The sequence below is a fragment of the Eretmochelys imbricata genome, chromosome 4 (genome assembly GCF_965152235.1).
Source record: "Eretmochelys imbricata isolate rEreImb1 chromosome 4, rEreImb1.hap1, whole genome shotgun sequence".
In the NCBI taxonomy this organism is placed as follows: Eukaryota; Metazoa; Chordata; order Testudines; family Cheloniidae; genus Eretmochelys; species Eretmochelys imbricata.
Window position 1 is genome coordinate 33,591,495 of NC_135575.1, and position 18,646 is coordinate 33,610,140.

General features: G+C 38.7%; 1 protein-coding gene across 2 annotated transcripts in view; it reads left to right on the forward strand.

Annotated features, from left to right (window-relative positions):
* The window catches only part of TET2 (tet methylcytosine dioxygenase 2), an 83,032-nt gene extending 65,620 nt beyond the window's left edge, over positions 1-17,412 (forward strand). Inside the window, exons 5-10 of one of the 2 annotated variants that reach the window (XM_077815094.1) lie at positions 1,117-1,325; positions 2,655-2,805; positions 5,085-5,174; positions 6,547-6,684; positions 8,421-8,781; positions 12,703-17,412. In XM_077815094.1, the coding sequence (XP_077671220.1) occupies positions 1,117-1,325; positions 2,655-2,805; positions 5,085-5,174; positions 6,547-6,684; positions 8,421-8,781; positions 12,703-14,099 (2,346 nt within the window). In that variant the 3' untranslated portion in view covers positions 14,100-17,412. The remainder of the gene's footprint in view (positions 1-1,116; positions 1,326-2,654; positions 2,806-5,084; positions 5,175-6,546; positions 6,685-8,420; positions 8,782-12,702) is intronic. The other variant, XM_077815095.1, reaches the window with a different exon arrangement.
* Positions 17,413-18,646: the final 1,234 nt, after the last annotated feature.

Consider the following 18,646-nt stretch of genomic DNA (forward strand, 5'->3'; position numbering starts at 1 on the left):
TTGCCCACTCTGAGCCAGTTTTTGACCTCACACCTGTGCAGTTCCTTCAGTTGAGTTGCATGCGTGTGAGTGAAAGCAAAACTTGGCCTAGAGTTATGAAAAGGAAGATGCATTCTTTTAGATATAAGATCCAGAATGTTAGACACTCTTCTTACTGTTACATTTAGCGTAAAAATAATTAAGAGGTGCAACAGCACTAGTACAATGTTTTGAATATGCACACTGATCAACAGAAGCCAGCACGCTCTTTTGTCTGCTCTGGCAGACTCAGTACTGAGTACTTTGGGTCGCTTGGTAGGAGACAAGATGAGGACAAATTGATGCCTTTTTAATTATAGTCTTTTGGTATGCCAGACTGTACCCTCTTGTAGAAATACCCACAGTCATATGGGCACTGAGAGGCAGGACCTGTCTTCCTACTTTGTTTGAACTTTACCTGCCACTGTGTGCATGCTGCCATAATGTTTATACATGAAAATTAATAATAGGGGCACATGAGGTCGCAAAACACAGAGGCGGACCTCAAGTTTGCAATTTATCATCTGGGCACAGCAGGAATCAGGGGAGAGAAATGAGGGCAGGCTCCTCTGTGAAGCTTTTCTAGTCTCTTCCCCAAATCTGTGTGGCTCTTGCAGAAGAGAGACCTAAATTATTCACCATTGCTTTAGGGAGGATTTATTTGGGTACAAATATCTGCTGCCATCTCTGCAGAGGGAAACACCATGGGGAGTATCTAGCTTTTCCTGCCCCCTCTACTACAGCAGTAGTCCTTTCTGCCATAATACCATCCTGGACACATTTCTGTTTTCTCAGAGGAAAAAAGGAGATATTCTGCAAAGGTGTCATTGCACCTACCCCAGTTCTTCTGTGCTCTTCAGACAGTATCTATCTCATCTAGACCCACCCTGTGTTTCAGGAAACAGAAGAGAATTAACCTGGCCCTTATCAGTGTATTACTCAATAGAGGCAAGAATCTGTGTGTCAGAAGCATCAAGGGGGAAAACGTATATTGGCAAATGTAACTTTTTACCATGACTGTTGAGGTTTCATGTTCTCTTGCTTCTCACTAAGAAATGCTTTTTGGGGGGTGGGGGGATGGTGTTGCCGTACATGCAGGTAGTTCGTAGAAGTAGTGACGAAGAAAAGCTGCTTTGCTTGGTGCGGGAACGAGCTGGCCATACCTGTGAAACTGCAGTGATAGTGATCCTTATCCTGGTATGGGAGGGGATTTCCCTGAGTCTGGCAGACAAGCTGTATTCTGAACTCACCGACACTCTAAGGAAGTATGGCACACTCACAAACCGACGGTGTGCTCTGAATGAAGAGTAAGTGAAACAAATCATATTCTCCTTTCCCTTGAGTATGCAATCAAGCTACAGCCAAAAACAAACACAAGCTCTACTTACGTCTTGGATCTAATTTTCCTCTCACTGGTTTTACACTGGTGTCACTATTAACCTCACTGGAGTTACTCTTCATTTAGGCTGGTGTAAATGAGAACACGACAGGGCTCATTACTTCAGTGGGAACTGTACTTGCCCTTGTCTGATTGAGAGCAGAATTTGACTCACAAAAGTTTATCTAGATCCAGTAGGACAAATTCTGTGTTGGATTTCACCCCCATGTAATACCAGCGAAGTCATGGCGGGGGGGAGGATTTTAGTTCAGAAGCTGCAAGATGTGTACATATACCGTTTTTAAAATTAGCCAATTCAAGTTACGTATTTAGGGCTCGAAGAAACTTCTCTCAAAAGCAAGGTACTTTTGAGATTTTGAAACCCTACTGTCCTTGTGGGGGAGACAAATTCAGCTTCATTAAAGTCAATGAAGACCTCTTTCGGCACTCACAATTACAAAAATCTCAATATAAAACAGACATTCAATATATGAGCTTTTCCATCTAGGCTCATGGGAGTGCATAAAGAGAATTAGCTGTATGATTTCTATATAGAATTAAGTTGTGTAGCTACAGTTTTTAACGACAGTTCATTTTAAATCTCCCATCACCCACAAAAAATTTGACAACTGAGCACAAATTCTCTCAAGGCTTCATTTAAACAGAGAAGCACTGGCTAACAAAACCTTGATAGTCTGTAAAAATATTTAATGATTGGTAACATCTTTGTTTGAGTCAACTATTTTACAGCTAGGAAATGATATATGCAGGTTTTGTGAAAGAGCAAGAAAGGGCACACTCCTTTTCCTCTTTCTCCCTTTCTCCCTTTGATGGCTATACACAGAAAGAAACTGCTTTCAGAACAAGGCTTACTTAATTACAAATATTCTGTTTTCTCTTTTTGGTAACATGGGCATGGCTTTGTTTCAGGAACTTAGTCCTATCCCAGTTGGCAAACAACAGTGAGTTAACTCATTTTCCCTAGAAAGTCAAAAGACCATTTATTCAACAAAGCTTTATCTTACGGGGCTGAAACCTGGGCCAGGCTATTCAAGCACAGAAAGCCAAAAAGAAGCGGAAATCCTGCACTGATGGTGGGCAAATAAGGAGAAATGCCACACAAAAGAACTCTATCCCCATATACATGAACATGTACATGGTTTACATGTATTGCATGAATTTTAAGCATGCAGACTTTTACCCATGTACGGCTCTACATGCTGTTGATAGCCACATAAATGTTTCTCTTATTTCTTAGACGGACTTGTGCATGTCAAGGGCTGGACCCTGAGACTTGTGGTGCTTCTTTTTCCTTTGGTTGCTCCTGGAGCATGTACTACAATGGGTGCAAGTTTGCCAGAAGCAAGGTCCCAAGGAAGTTTAAGCTGCTGGGGGATGATCCAAAAGAGGTTGGTGTTAATTTTAAAGTGAAGTTTGCCTCATTGTATAAAATGTTTCTGTTGTTCTTGTGGAGCTGAGGTAAAGTAGACACAGGGCCAGAATCTCATTTGAAATCCACCCACATAGGGAAATTAAGTCAGTGTCAATCAAAATGGATTTACCCCAGCCACTGAGCCAGCTTAATTGACTGCCAAAATGCTGGCAGCAGGTCAAAACCATGAGACATAAAATGATATGTGCAGGTTTTGTGAAAGAGCAAGAAAGGGCACACCCAGAACAGTTGTGGCTATATCAGGCCCACAGACAAGCTTTGCACTTGCAGTTTCCACAATGGCAGAATACAGGATGTACTCGGTTGAGGCATATAACTTTTTGCAGCTCCGAGCTGGACTAAATTGCATGGAGACAGTATGAGGGAGCTGTGAGATACAGTAGGAGTGACAGAATGAAAGGACTGGGAGGACTCATTCAGTGGATGCTGCTGCCTCGCCGACAGTGTAGGAAAGGTTTCCAGAGTGGCCTCTAAGATGCTGTAAGTACTGGACCCAGAACTGCATGCTGATCATATCAAAGCATGTCACGGAGCTCAGCAGCCATGCCTGTAGCTGGGGAACAAGTTGACTTTGAAGTTCCGATTCCAGTGGGTTCTAGATACCCTCAGCTAACAGGCCTGCTAATTGTTAATGGGCTACCTTTCTGTGGAGGGTTCTACTCTCTGATTGGCTGGCTCACTTTTTTGGCACATACAAGTGCAAATGTGTCCCTTACGATGGAGCTTGTCCACTGTGATGGATGGGCCACATAACATACTAAAAGCTTGGGGCATTTTATGCAAAACCCATAACATTTAGCATTTCAGACATGTCGTCAGTGACTTATGTAATTAGAGAGCTGGTCAGATTTTTTGGATTCTCAAAATTTTTATGAAAAAGGCAAGAATTTTGATAACAATTTTCATGGAATTTTTAAAACTTTTTTTTAAACCATCTGTTCATGTGACATTTTTATGCCTAGATCTAGCAGGCATCACATGGCCTGTGGATTATGTTAGCACATTTGATATTCTATTAAAAATGTTAGAATCTCTGAGACAGTTGTAACCTTTGACCATCTTTTTCCCTCTATTATAAAATACCTATGCTTGATGAGAGGGCAACAAAGAAAGCGTGATACACATCACACGTGGGTTCTACACAAAGACTCAGAGAAGAAGTGACATTTTATGAGTTGTAACTTGTAGGCTGGAAAGGAAAGCAACATAATGATTCCAGGTTTCGATAGCAACTAAAAAAAGGGACACGGTGAAAGGTTTTTGATAATGTCATACTGTGATTTTGGGTTCCTGTGAACCCAGAACTCAAATTGAAACTGGCAGGTCAAACTTTTTTACCAAATTAGTGCATACCAAAACTGATGGATTTTTCATAGCTTTTTACTTGCTTTCATGAACATACAAATTCCAAAAATGATTACATTTCTCTGTGTAAATCTGCTGCTCTTTTTAAACATTTGCAATGAGGCCTGTATTTTTAATTTAAGAAACAGATCTGAAATTAGGATTCTGGGCATGAGAAATTAGTGGAGCAACTTAAATTTATTAGAGCACTTCATGTTTTTAAGAGCCTTTCATTTTGAAAGATTGTATCTCTCTCAAAAACAAAAAGTAAGTGGTCATTTGTATCCCAAATTGCTCTACACTAGCCACACCCACAACTCTTGATTGCTCAAAAACTGTTATTTTTTCAGTCTGAAGTATTCCAATAATTTTAAGTTGCTACATGGAGAGAGAATTTCATTGAGTTGAAGTGTTATGATTTCAGTATGTAAAACTCTTAAAGTGATGCTGATTGGGCAATCTGTTATTTTTTCTTTTCTTTTCTTTTCTTTTCTTTTTTCCCTCTCAAGGTTTTTAAAAGGGAAATTTTTTTTCCAGAAAAAACTGTAATAACTAGTTATTTCGTGCTTGGGTGGAATCTTTACAGAGTAAGGTACATCTTTTCTTATAAATCAGATGAGCATTGTATGATGCTTCCTCATAAGGATCATAGAAGCTCATTTCTGGACATACTTTGTGCTTTTAAAAACAGTAAAAGGGATCACTATAACTGAAATTTAAAGGGGCTGTTTTCTCAGCAAGAATTACAAGGCATTTACAATGCATATTAGGCATTTATTTCTGTCATCTCTGTGGTATCATAGTGTCCGATAGCTTCTAAAGATGGTAGATTGCATGTATAGTAATGTGGGTGGTTAGATGATACGTTAAAATGATTTCATCTGATAACAGGAAGAAAAGCTAGAGTCCAATTTGCAAAATCTATCAACTCTAATGGCACCTACCTACAAGAAACTTGCACCAGACGCATATAACAACCAGGTAGGTCAAAAGGAGTTGGCAAAGTCACTAAAATAATCTGATCTTTGCTTTACTTTGCCAGTGCATGTTCTTTGCTGTAAGTAATTGTTTACAGTTTGTGCCAATATTTCTCTTACTTAGACTAAATCCTGCTCACTCAATACACTATATAGCGTTTAACACTCTAGCAAAAGCTTTGCTCCTGTGATTGATAAGGTCCTTAAGGTTTCCAGATTCAGCATTATTCACTGGCTAAGTTGACAGATGTTCGATTTCCCTGATTTACTCCAATCTAAACCTGTCTCAACATGTTTGGTTCCAGGGCAAATCCATTATTGGATTTTCCAATTTAGATCCCGCAGAAATTCTACAAGAACATCTCATGCACCTTCAGCCCCATGGAATCTGAACATGATCCCTGTCTTTGTATTGGCCTTGAACCAGAACCCTAACCTCACTATAATCCAGATTTGAATCCAACCACGGTCTCTTGTTTCAGATTGCACGGGTTCACATCTCTCAAGCTTTGCTTTGATTTTCAGATTTGAATGAAATAAATATCTCAAATTAAAAATAAAAATAATCACCAAACTAGCCAGGTTCTTCCTGGTGTGGAAGCCAAACCTCAAATTTCACATTTTAATGCCAGTCCATACATTTACTCAAAATAGGGCCCATGTTCGCCTGAAAGGTTCATGAATCTTCGCGAAGTTTTTGAGAACTTCTAACTTTCTAATAAAATGTGAAACCAAGAATTGTGTGTGACTTTTGGTTTCAGTGTGAACATTTCACAAAATTAGTAATGAAAACACAATAGAAAATATTATGCTGATTATCCGTTGTCTATTTTTGAGCACCATCATGCTTGTGTTATATCAAATATAGTGAAAGGCTGTCAATGTACCAAGAAATTACAATCTAATGGTCAAATTCTGCACTGACTTCTTCTCCATTCAGCCCACTGAAAGTCAGTTTTCCAAGGAAATGCACTCTTCCTAGGTAGTTCAATATTTCTGAGCCTGTGTTTATAACTTAACAACATGCCAGACATTCAAACTATATACTGTATTTTATCATCTGAAGAAACTGGACAATGGCAGGAAAATGAAAAGTAATCTTGAAGGAGAAGTACTGTCAGCTAAATACACAAATATGATAATGGCAGAAGCATGGCGCTTGAACAATGGAAGGCAACGTGGAACTGAGTAGCAAGAAAAGAAAGAGGAGCTTGTATTCCCATTTTTATTACCGTAAAGTAATTTCTTGGAATTGTTCACTTCTAAGAACTATACTCTGCCATTGCCAAGATATTAGGAGGGTAAGGTATTCAGTAGTAATTCCATGTAATGGGCTGTCCAGATAAGTTTCAGTGATTACTTGACTTCTGTTCCAGATTGAGTATGAACACAGAGCGCCAGAGTGCCGTCTTGGTTTAAAAGAAGGTCGTCCATTCTCAGGGGTCACTGCCTGCCTGGATTTTTGTGCTCATGCTCACAGAGACTTGCACAATATGCAGAATGGGAGTACATTGGTAAGTCAGTGCTGCATAAAGCTGCCTTGTTTCAGCACTGATTTCTCATATTTAATTCATTATCTATATTTCTATTAAGTTTGCACATAAAGCTAACTGCTAAAAGAAGAGTCGTTCATCAGTAGCTGGAGCTAAAATGTGCAATCCTGACAGGATTTTTTATTTAAATCAGACTTTAGAGAAAGATCTAAAATAGATTTGGCTGAAAAACTTCAGTGGAACAGTTTTCCACTGGAAAATGTAGTTTGAAATTGAAACAGTTCGTGAAATCATGTTGATTTTCCAAAATTCCGTTTCGGAGAAAAAAGGGGGATGGGATTTACGATGATGCTAAAACTTCCCATTTTGACATTTTTGGAGTGAAATATTGTGATTTTTCACTTTTTGAATTTTTAAAATTCTGTATTACATTATAAATTTCAACTTTATTTCATATTATATTCTAACCAAAGCATTTTGAGCTGGAAAGATTTTTTTTCCCCTCAGATTTATTTTGCAGAAAATTCAAAATGTTCATGTTTAATTTCAAATCAGAATAAAAACAAATGTCAAAATCCTCTCAAACATAATTTCTGTTCTTTGGCCAGTATTAAATAAAACCCTTGCTCTTGTCCCACAAAACTCTGCTTCTCTCCAAAACTCGACACTGAAAGAAATAGCTGAGCAAGACTAGCTGGCTTCATTGAATAGGAGAGTTTATGACTTACTTCTATCTACTGCATGCTGTCAGTGAAAATATGCAAAAAAATCGAGACTAGCTTGCTGTAATTTGAAGTAAGTGCATCAGTGCCTGTAAGCAGGTGCTATTCCCACCATGGTCTGAGCAGAACATCCAAATATTTTACAAAGTCTAAACTTACTCCCTTCCTGGGGCTTGACTTTCTTCAAAACAACATTAACAAAATATACACTTCCGCCTGAGGTTTCTCCCCAAGACTGGCTGGTTTTCCTGCAGATCTTTCTGTCTTGCAGTTTCTCATTCCTTTTGAGAGATACCCCCATCATCTCTTTATCCTGGATGGAGTTCACAAGATCTGCCTACTGCTATGTCTCTGCAGCAGTTCCTTGAATCTGTATCTGGCATTCAAACATCTAACGTGCGGTTGACTCAGTGAAGGAGCCTGCATCCAGTACAAGGCCCTAGAGTCTGCCATACTGTTACGCTGCCCTTGGAATTTTAGGGTGGTCTTTGAAAGTATATGTCATGTCATGGGATTTTTTTTATACTAAACAGCATTGCCAATATGTAGCTAGCTGTCGTGTCACACCCTAAGAAAAAATCTTGCTGGCTGTAGAGTTCCAGGGAGCCTAGCATTTCAGTTCCCTGACCATGGAATCATTGGCCAAAGAATTCACTTAATTTTTTGGGAACACGTGGCTATTCTGCTTACTTCCAGGCGGAATATGGAATGTGAGGAAAATAGGCATTTTATATAAAGTGTCCCTTAATATTGCCAAGGTGGGGGGCGGGAGAGAGAGAGTTGGATGCTGAATCTAGAAGCAAAAAAAAAAAAATTTAAAGCTTACCAAAATTTTCTACACACACAAAAAAAGGGGGGCGGGGGGTTTGCATTCAGTTGATCCCCCACATTGGATGCTCTATTTGGCATTACATCTGTTACGTCAAGAGCCTTGCAATCTGATGTTACTGGCCAGCTACTTGCCATTATAGAGTTATCTGAGTTGACAGCATAATGCAAATTTTTGATAGTTTTTCTACCATACCTTTCGGACAGGTGTGCACACTAACCAGAGAAGACAATCGTGAAACTGGCCAAATGCCAGAAGATGAGCAGCTGCATGTACTCCCATTATACAAAGTCTCTGATGTGGATGAGTTTGGAAGTACTGAAGGCCAGGAACAGAAAAAGAAGAATGGCAGCATCCAAGTCCTCAGCTCGTTTAGGCGCAAAGTAAGGATGCTGGCAGAGCCTGTTAAGACATGCAGGCAAAAGAAGTTAGAAGCCAAGAAGGCAGCAGCAGAAAAGCTTTCCTCATTGGAGAATAGCTCTAGCAAAACTGAAAAAGATAAGTCTGCAGCAGCACGCCATAAACAAGCCAGCTCGGAGGCTGCAGGTCATGCAAAACAATTAGCAGGTAAATGCAAGAATCTTCTATTAGTCAGTATACTTGTTAATAACAGTAATTAACCATAGAAGTGAAGGCAGTTTATAAAAAGTCTTGAGAAAACCATGAGGTCCGGAAAGAGGGGTGAGAGGCAGACCATTTGAAAGTCTCTAGTAAACATAAAAGGGGGATAAAAACCAAGGGTGATATCATTGTAGGGGTCTATTATAGATAGGCTTGGCAGAAGTTGATTTTTTTTTTTTCTAATTTTGACTATTAATTTTTGTTTTTGTTTTAACAGTTTTTGGAAATTAATGGGGGTTAAGATTAGGGTGTCCAGACGTCCTGATAAAATTGGGACTGTCCCGATTTTTAGTTCTTTGTCCCATGTCCTGACGGTCGGGACGCCATTTGTCCCGATATTGCGGCTTTGGCCGCTCCGGCTGGTTTTTTTTGTTTTTGCTTCCCCCATGGGGGTCCCGATATTTTGTCCGTTTCATCTGGTCACCCTAGTTAGGGTTGGGGCTGGGGTTTGGGCAGAACTGACAGCAGGCCTGGAGGGGGCTCTCAGCACAGACATCGGGGCTGCAGGGGGTTCTCTATATGACCAAGGGGCCCAAGACACTGGGGAGCAAGGTGTGACGGAGGCTGCAGTCCTCACTTGGCAGAACAGAGACCCGCCGGCCAGGACTGCAATGAGGTGGACAAGCCCCCAGCCATGGCGTACTGACGAACATTTCCACCCCGAGGATGGCTCAGACGCTCCTGGATGGTGGGTGAGTGAGCGAGCGAGCAAGGCCATGACTTCGGAGCTGCAGATGGCTCGCTGCGCTGCCACAGGGCTGGTGACATCCCATCCCTGCAGGCACAAGCAGGGGAGACTGCAGTCCCACTGTTACAGATCAATATTTTTTTTCCATCCATTTCAATGTTTCAAGTGAAATCAATGTTTACCAACATAAATTGATTTATATTGAATCCTGCCAAGCCTAACTATAGGCCACCAAGTCAGGAGGAGGAGGTGGATGAGGCATTCCTAGAACAAATAAAGGAACTCTCCAAAACATAAGGCCTGGTAGTAATGGGGGACTTTTAACAACAGAAATCTGAGTAGTTAAAGTAACACAGCAAACCAGAAAATGAAATGTATTGGGATAACTTTTGGTTTCAGAAGTTGGAGGAACTAACCAAGGGCACAGCCATTTTAGACTTCGTTCTGACTAACAGTGAGGAATTGGTTGTGAATCTGAAGGTTGAAGACAATTTGAGTGAAAATTAAATGATTGATTTTATGATTCTATGGAAACTTAAGAGCAGCAGAATAAGGACAATGGACACCAAAAAAGCTGAATTTAACAAACTCAGAGAACTGGGAAATAAGGGCCTATAGAAAGAAAATCTAAGGAAAAAAGCTGTTCAGGAGACCCGGCAGTTTCTCTGAGAGACAATATTAAAAGTGCAACAGCAAACTACCCTGATGCAAAGGAGAGATAGGAAGAATAGTAAAAGGCTAACATGTCTATTAGGAGCTTTATAATGATCTGAAAATAAAAAAGGAATCCTTCAAAAAATGGAAACATAGATGAATTACTAACAAGGAGTACAAAAGAATAGCATGAGCATGTACAGCCAAGTAAGAAAGGCTAAGGCACAATGTGAGTTACATCTAGCAAGGGACATGAAAGGCAATAAGAAGAGCATCTATAAATATATTAGCAATATGAGAGAGACAAAGGAAAGTGTAGGTCTTCTAATTAAAGGAAGGCTAATAACAGAAGACATCCAGAAGGCTGAGATGTTTAATGCCTATTTTGCTTCCATCTTCACTAAAAAAGTAAATTGTGACCAGAAATTTAACTCAATTAATATTAATACGGGGAAAGAAATGCAAGACGGAACAGGGAAAGAACAGGTTAAAGAATATTTAGGTAAGTTAGATGTATTCAAGTCAGCCTGGCCTGATGAAATTCATCCTACGGTACTTAAGGAACTAGCTGAAGCAATCTCTGAACCATTAACAGTTATCTTTGAGAATCTATGGAGGATGGATGAGGTCCAAGAGGACGGGAGAAGGGCAAACATAGTACCTATCTTTAAAAGGGATAACAAAGAGGACCTGAGGAATTATAGACCAGTCAGTGTAACTGATACCAGGAAAGATACTAGAACAAATTATTAAACAATCAGTTTGTAAGTACCTAGAGGATAATAGGGTGATAAGTAATAGGCTACGTGGATTTGTCAAGAACAAATCATATCATACCAACCTAATTTCCTTCTTTGACAAGGCAACTGGCTAAGTGGATGGAGGGAAGCAGTAGACATGATAACTTGATTTTAGTAAGGCTTTTGACACAGTCCCACGTGATATTCTCATAACCAAACTAAGGAAATGTGATCTAGGTTAGATTACTATACAGCGGATGCAGAATTGGTTGAAATACCATATTCAGAGTAATTATCAGTAGTTTGCTGTCAAACTGGAGGGGGACATACCTAGTGGGGTCCCACAGGGGTCTGTCCTGGGTCCATTACTTGTTAATATTTTAATTAATGACTTGGATAATGGAGTGGAGAATATGCTTATAAAATGTACGGATGACACCAAGCAGGGAGAGGTTGGTAGCACTTGGAGGACAGGATTAGAATTCAGAACAGCCTTGACAAACAGGAGAAATAGTCTGAAATCAACAGGATGAAATTCAGTTAAGACAAGGGCAAAGTACTTCACTTAGGAAAGAAAAATCAAATGTACAACTACAAAATGGGGAAAAACTGGCTAGGCAATAGTATTGCTGAAAAGGATCTGGAGGTTATACTGGATCACAAATTGAGTATGAGTCAACAGTGTGATGCAGTTGCGAAACAGGCTAATATTCTGGGCTGTATTAACAGGAGTGTCCTGTGTAAGACATACAAAGTAATTATCCTGCTCTACTCAGCGCTGGTGAGGCCTCAGCTGGAATGCTGCATCCAGTTCTGGGTGCCACACTTTCGGAAAGATGTAGACAAATTGGAGACAGTCCAGAGAAGAGCAAAAAAAAACCTGTGAGGAAAGGGTAAAAAGACTAAGCATATTCAGCATTGAGAGAAGATGACTGAGGATGGATCTGATAACAATCTTCAAATACGTTAAGGGTTGTAAAAAAGAAGACTGTGATCAATTGTTCTCCATGTCTACTGACTATAGGACAAGAAGTTCTCTGTTTAATCTGCAGCAAGTGAGTTTTATGTGAGGTGGTAGGAAAATCTTTCTAACTATAAGGGTAGTTAAGTTCTGGAATAAGTTACCAAAAAAGGTTATGGAATCCTCATCATCGGAGGTTTTCAAGAACAGGTTGGACAAACACATGTCAGGGATGGTCTAGATATACTTAGTCCTGTCTCCTGAGGTCCCTTCCAGCCCTATATTTCGCTGATTCTCTGGCCCATAGAATTGATAGGTATTTAGGTGTCTAGAGATGCAGATAGGTACCTAACGCCCTCTGTGTTAACTCTACATCAGTGGGAGTTAGGCACTTATCTGCAACACTACGCACCATAAATACCTTTTAAAACCTGGCAGGTTCCTTTTAGAGGCTGCTTTGAAAATTTAGCCCTTAGATTTTATGCATTTGACTCTTCTTTAGGACAGGTCACACTATGAATTTTGTTCCAAGTTTTCACATATCACCTTGCCAGAAACTTGGAAAAGTAGAAGTGTTTAGTCAACTGTAAGAGCAACTGTTGCATCCAATGAAGTGAGCTGTAGCTCACGAAAGCTTATGCTCAAATAAATTGGTTAGTCTCTAAAGTGCCACAAGTACTCCTTTTCTTTTTGTAAGAGGAACTGTGTTTTTGATTTGTGTGAAAGGGATCTTTCTGTTAATCTGTGAGAAATTTAATGGAAATTGCTTTGATATTTTCATCTAGAGTCAATGTAAAATTTTTTTTTTCTTTTCACGTCTGCAGATCTTTTACGTCTTTCAGGACCAGCCATGCTACAACAACAGCAACAGCATACTCTCGCTAACAGCCCTCAGTCAAACTCTGTCAACTCTTACTCTGGTTCAGGTCCTGCCAATCTTTACATGAGGCTACCTAATCCAGCCAATGCTCATCCAAGCTCTTCATACACTTCAGATCTCTATGGAGGGTCCAACCCCATGAACCTTTATAGAACCTCATCACAGCCTTCAGGGTCTTATTTGAATTCTTCCAATCCTATGAACCCTTATTCAGGATCATTAAGTCAAAATAACCAATATCCACCTTACCAATGCAATGGAAACATGCCTATGGACAACCTCCCCTCTTACTTGGGTTCCTACCCTTCACAACCTCAACACTTGGACTTATATAGGTATCAGAGTCAAGACCCTTTATCTAAACTAAGTCTGCCACCCATTCATACACTATACCAGCATAGACTTGGGAATAACCAGAGTTTTGGTCCCAAGTACTTGAATTATGGAAACCAAAATATGCAGGTAGACTCCTTCAATAATTGCACCAATAGACCAAATGTACACCACGCAGGGTCTTTTTCCCCTTACTCCACCCTTGAGGCTGACAGCCACTTTATGGATGTTGCCTCAAGATTAAAATCTAATTTTAGTAATCCAAGTGTGGACTATACTTCCATGAATAAAAATGGTGAACATCCCCTACATCCACCTTCACATCTAGCACATGATTACCACTCAGCTTCAAGTATATTCAGTGGTCCTCCTCATTCACTACATCTCCAAAATAAGGATAGTGAAATGACTTCACACACAGCTAATGGGTTGTCTAATATGCTTCCAGGTCTTAACCACGATAGGACTACTCCCCAACATGGTTTAAATAAAACTGATAGTCTGAATCCAGAAAAAGCAGAGGATCCCGATGATGTCTGGTCAGATAGCGAGCACAGCTTTCTGGATGCAGATATTGGAGGAGTGGCAGTTGCCCCATCTCATGGGTCAATTCTCATTGAATGTGCAAAACGTGAGCTCCATGCAACGACCCCCTTGAAAAATCCCAACAGGAACCATCCCACCAGGATATCACTTGTCTTCTATCAACATAAGAGTATGAATGAGCCAAAACACGGTCTGGCTCTGTGGGAGGCAAAGATGGCTGAGAAGGCAAGAGAAAAAGAAGAGGAGTGTGAAAAATATGGTCCTGATTACGTGCCTCAAAAATCTTATGGCAAAAAATCAAAGCGGGAGCCTACTGAATCACACGAACCCTCAGAACCAACATACGTGCGCTTTGTCAAGTCTCTTGCACAAAGGACTATGTCAGTCACCACAAACTCCACAGTAACTACATCTCCATATGCCTTTACACGGGTTACAGGGCCTTACAACAGATATATATAACTTCACACCTTTGTTGGTTACCTCATTTTAAAAAACAAGTTGTCAATAGAATAGTTCTCATTTAGGTTGCAGGGAGGGGTGGGCAGGGAAAGAAACAGTATTTTCATTAGACTTGTCAGTGGAAAAACCTCGGCACACCAGCAAAAAGAGGTAATCTTACCACCGCACTTATTTTCCACTGACTTGTAAGTGGTCACAGATGGCATGTGGAAACAAGACCAAAGCATCCTATGCAAAAAAAAAAAAAAAAAAAAGTGTTTCACAATTTACATTAAAAAACACTGGCTCCATTATTGGAAGAGAGAATCTGCAAATGTAACTTTTTTCCTTAGTTTTGCACATCTGTGACCACTTTTAATAATATCGACTTTGCATAGTCATGAAACAGGAGCAAAAAATTAAAATACTGTAGTATTACAACAGAAGGAATCTTAAAATACCATCTGGTGCTGAATCTATGATGTACTGAAATACTGGAATTATGGCTTTTTAACATGCAGTTTTTACTGTAATCTTAATAGTCTCTTGATTTTATTTAACAAAATAGATACATATAGAACATAATGAATAGACAGCAAAACACTGAATTTGTTTGGATATTCTAAAACATGGTGCTATCTAAGAAAATGGTGTCTTTATTATAACCGTTGAACAGTTAATGCCTTTATAATAGTTTAAAATGTTAATGGTGTATTCAAATATCCTTGAACAACAGGGGGGACCTTTTCATTCATGTTTGTATCAAATTTGCCTGTTACTAAAACACGCTTACTTTTTAACCTATGGGAATTAAAGACCTCTGGATTTTGCTCATCCAGTCAAGTCCTGGTTAAGGGACAATAATATATATAGAGAGAGATATTTTTTTTAAATAGTGTTTCAGAAGCACTTTGTCTACCTAAGCTTGGCAACTTGAACAGTGCTAAGGTACTAAGACGTTAAAAGAAAGAAAGAACGTTTACTTTGATTTTAAAATGCAAAGAATTTTTTTTAAAAAAGCTTTTAAATACTTTTGGCTTTAGCCATACATCTGCTGGTGGGCTACATATCCATTTTTAATAAGTCAGTTACAGTAGAAATGGGGTTTACTGGATACAAGGGAATACTTTAGTACACAACACATATTTTACTGGTGCTCATCTCTCACAGCTATATTGTAACAGTTTTTTACAATTATTATGACAAGTTTATTGCTCAAATGAGTACAGTTTTAAGGAGAGAATTTTATAGTAACCACAGGTAATAATTGGCAGCATGTGACAGATTCTACAACTAGTTAGCTAAGGTTTCTGCTATTTCTAAAAGATCTGTATGCTTCTTCAGATAATTGAATGGCAGATTGTTTTTGTGTTGATAATTATGTAAATTGTGGTGTATGTCATTTCTCAGTGCAAGTGTCCTCTTTTCCAGGAAGATTGAGCAGACTGATGCCTACATAAAATTAATGAAGAAGGGTTAGTTCTGTGTGATTCCATTGATTAAATGGAGGGGAAAAGGCAGCTGGCTTGCTGTGGTGGTTTTAAATCATTAATTTCTATAAAAAAAAAGCAAAAGTTGTATAGTAAATTAAATTGTAAACAAAACCTTTTTTAATGCAATGCTTTAGTATTTTAGTACTGTAAAAATTTGTGTGTATATATATATGTATATATACACACACACACACACAGATATATATTTGGGTTTGAAGCTGAATTCACATCATGGTGCTACTCAGCCTGCTACAAATATATCATAATGTGAGCTAAAAATACATTAAAAGATTTGAGTGATGTTCCTACTTGTCATATACCTCAACACTAGTTTGGCAATAGGATATTGAACTGAGAGTGAAAGTTTATAATATTGTATACCACCTCCCCCACCTCCCATAGCCTTTGAAAAAAATACCTTTTTTCTCAGTACTTGATATTTTAGCAAGTATAACTTGAACTTCAAGCTTTTTTTTTTTTTTTTCCTAAAAATTCAGGGATATTTCAGCTCCTGTTCTCCTTATGCCAACATGTCACCTGTGTGTATGTAAGCTGTTGTAGGTTAATAAATATATTATTCTTGTGGGGGTTTTTTATTTTTTTCAGGGATTTAACTCTTCTCTTTTGAATCCCTCTTCTACTTTTACTTGTATATGTATTGATGTAACAAACTAATTTTGTAAATTTGTTAGCTCTTTTTATTGTAATGAAAGTGTTTAAAAGTTTTAGACTTGTTTTGCCTATTTCAAACAAAGAAAGTAGAATGCACTGAGCTAATTAAAGGGAAAATTGTAAGGCAGAGGTTTGGCAAGTGACCGTTTGCTAGAGTGTTTCAAATCGCTCTCTAAACAAGGCTTCTGGGATACTGTAATGAATAAAATAATTTTTTTTAAAAAGGTACAGTCTGTATGAGGGCTTCCCTAAACAAGCAAACCTCCATCACTTAGATATTTGTTGTGCAATATACTGTAAGATTGATCTAAACACATGTTGTCTAGCAGAATTACAAACTAATTCTATTCAATAAAAGGAGGCCTTTTGGTTTTATTGGTCAAATATTTATATTCTGGCAATTTTTGAAATTCTTAATATGTGGCTTTAACCACTATAAATACAAAATTTTTAAAAAAAATGTTTGTTTTCATTGAAACAGGAGTTTTAAGTTTTTAAAACCTTAACTATAATTTCCTTATGTATTAGGTTAATTAAATCATTAAATTTAATCTCTTGATTTTTTTTATTTGAATCATATCCATCATGCCATCCATAGTTGATGTTTGGTTAATATACCATTCACTGTCATTTGCCAAACTGCTGGCAAACAATAGCAGGAAGCTTAGTTGGGGATTCAATTATGTATTGTAAATACCTGAACTGTAATTTAGGTGTACAGAACCCTGCCTCAGAATGAATGAAAAAGCAGACATAAAATTGCGTGTATAGGATTATCAGGTTGACTATAGCCATACTTGAAGATGCTTCTGAGTGGTGTCAACTTTACTTGAATGAATTTTTCATCTTGATTGATGCACAGTGGTGTAAAGTTCACTTCTAAAGCTAGTGGTTAACTTGTGTAGGAAACTTTAGCAGTTTGACACTAAGATAATGAACTTCTGTGTGTGTTTTCCATGCTTATGTTCTACTTTTTTTTTTTTAAACTTTAGTTTCACTCATTTTCATGAAATGTTTGGTAAGTCTATAAAAATCTGAGGATGGTTATAAATACTGTAAGTATTGTAATGTAATGAATGCAGGTTATTTTAAAGCTGTTTATTATTATATCATTCCTGATAACGCTGAGATGTGGGTGTTTTTAATAAAATTTATATTTATTTAATGCACTCTAAAGTCTGTCTTACAGAAACTTGTCTTTCATGATGAATAATTTTTGCCAAGCACATACAGCCAACAAGAGAATGTATGCAATTCTGGTTTGCTCGGGTCAAGGAAGAGGTCAGTAAACTGAAAAGGATTTGAAGAAGCCAAAGAAAAATTATTTAAAAGTGTGACAGGTTGGGTCACAGAAACCCCCTTGGGACTGCCACCTGATGTGCTGAGACTACTTCTGAGCCCGTTTTCCCTGGCAGCTTGGGACTTCAGTACCCTGTGTGGTTGTGTCAGACACGCTAGCCTGCTACAAACCCACACCCAGGTCTGAACCACGTCCCCCAGAAGCTGCAGGCTTAACCGAAAACAGCTTAAGAAGTGCTCCTGTCTCCAACCCAGATACCAAGTTCCCAATGGGATCCAAACCCCAAATACATGCGTTTTACTCTGTATAAAGCTTATATAGGGTAAACTCATAAATTGTTTGTCCTCTATAACACTGATTGAGAGATATGCACAGCTGTTTGCTCCCCCAGGTATTAATACTTGCTCTGGGTTAATTAAATAAGTAAAAAGTGATTTTATGAAATATAAAAAGTAGGATTTAAGTGGTTCCAAGTAATAACAGTCAGAACAAAGTAATTTACCAAGACAAATAAAAACATGCAAGTCTAAGCCTAATACAGTAGGAAACTAAATGCAGGTAAATCTCACTCTCAGAGATGTTCCAGTAAGCTTCTTTTGCAGACTAGACTTCCTCCTAGTCTGGGTCCAGCAATCACTGACACCCCAGTAGTTACTGTCCTTTGTTCCAGTTTCTTTCAGGTATCTCTTTGGGGCTGCTGAGGTTATCTTTTGAGCTAGCTGAAGACAAAATGGAGGGGCTTTCAGGGCCTTTTATATCCTCTCTCTTGTGCAACATCACAGCCACAAGATGTGGTCTCTAGCCACCTGGGCAAGTCACATGTCTATGAACGATTCAGCTTTTTGCAGGCCGACGCCATTGTTTACATTGTTAGTTTGAACGTTCCCAGGAAAGCTCAGATGTGGATTGGCATCTTCCAAAGTCCATTGTCAGTTAAGTGTTTCTTGACGGGGCACTTACTGAGAATAGTCCTTTCTTAAGAAGCTGACCAAATGCTTCACTGAGGCTACTTAGAATCAAAGAAATATATAGCCAATATTCATAACTTCAAATACAAAAATGATACATGCATACAAATAGGATGAATATATTCAGTAGATCAT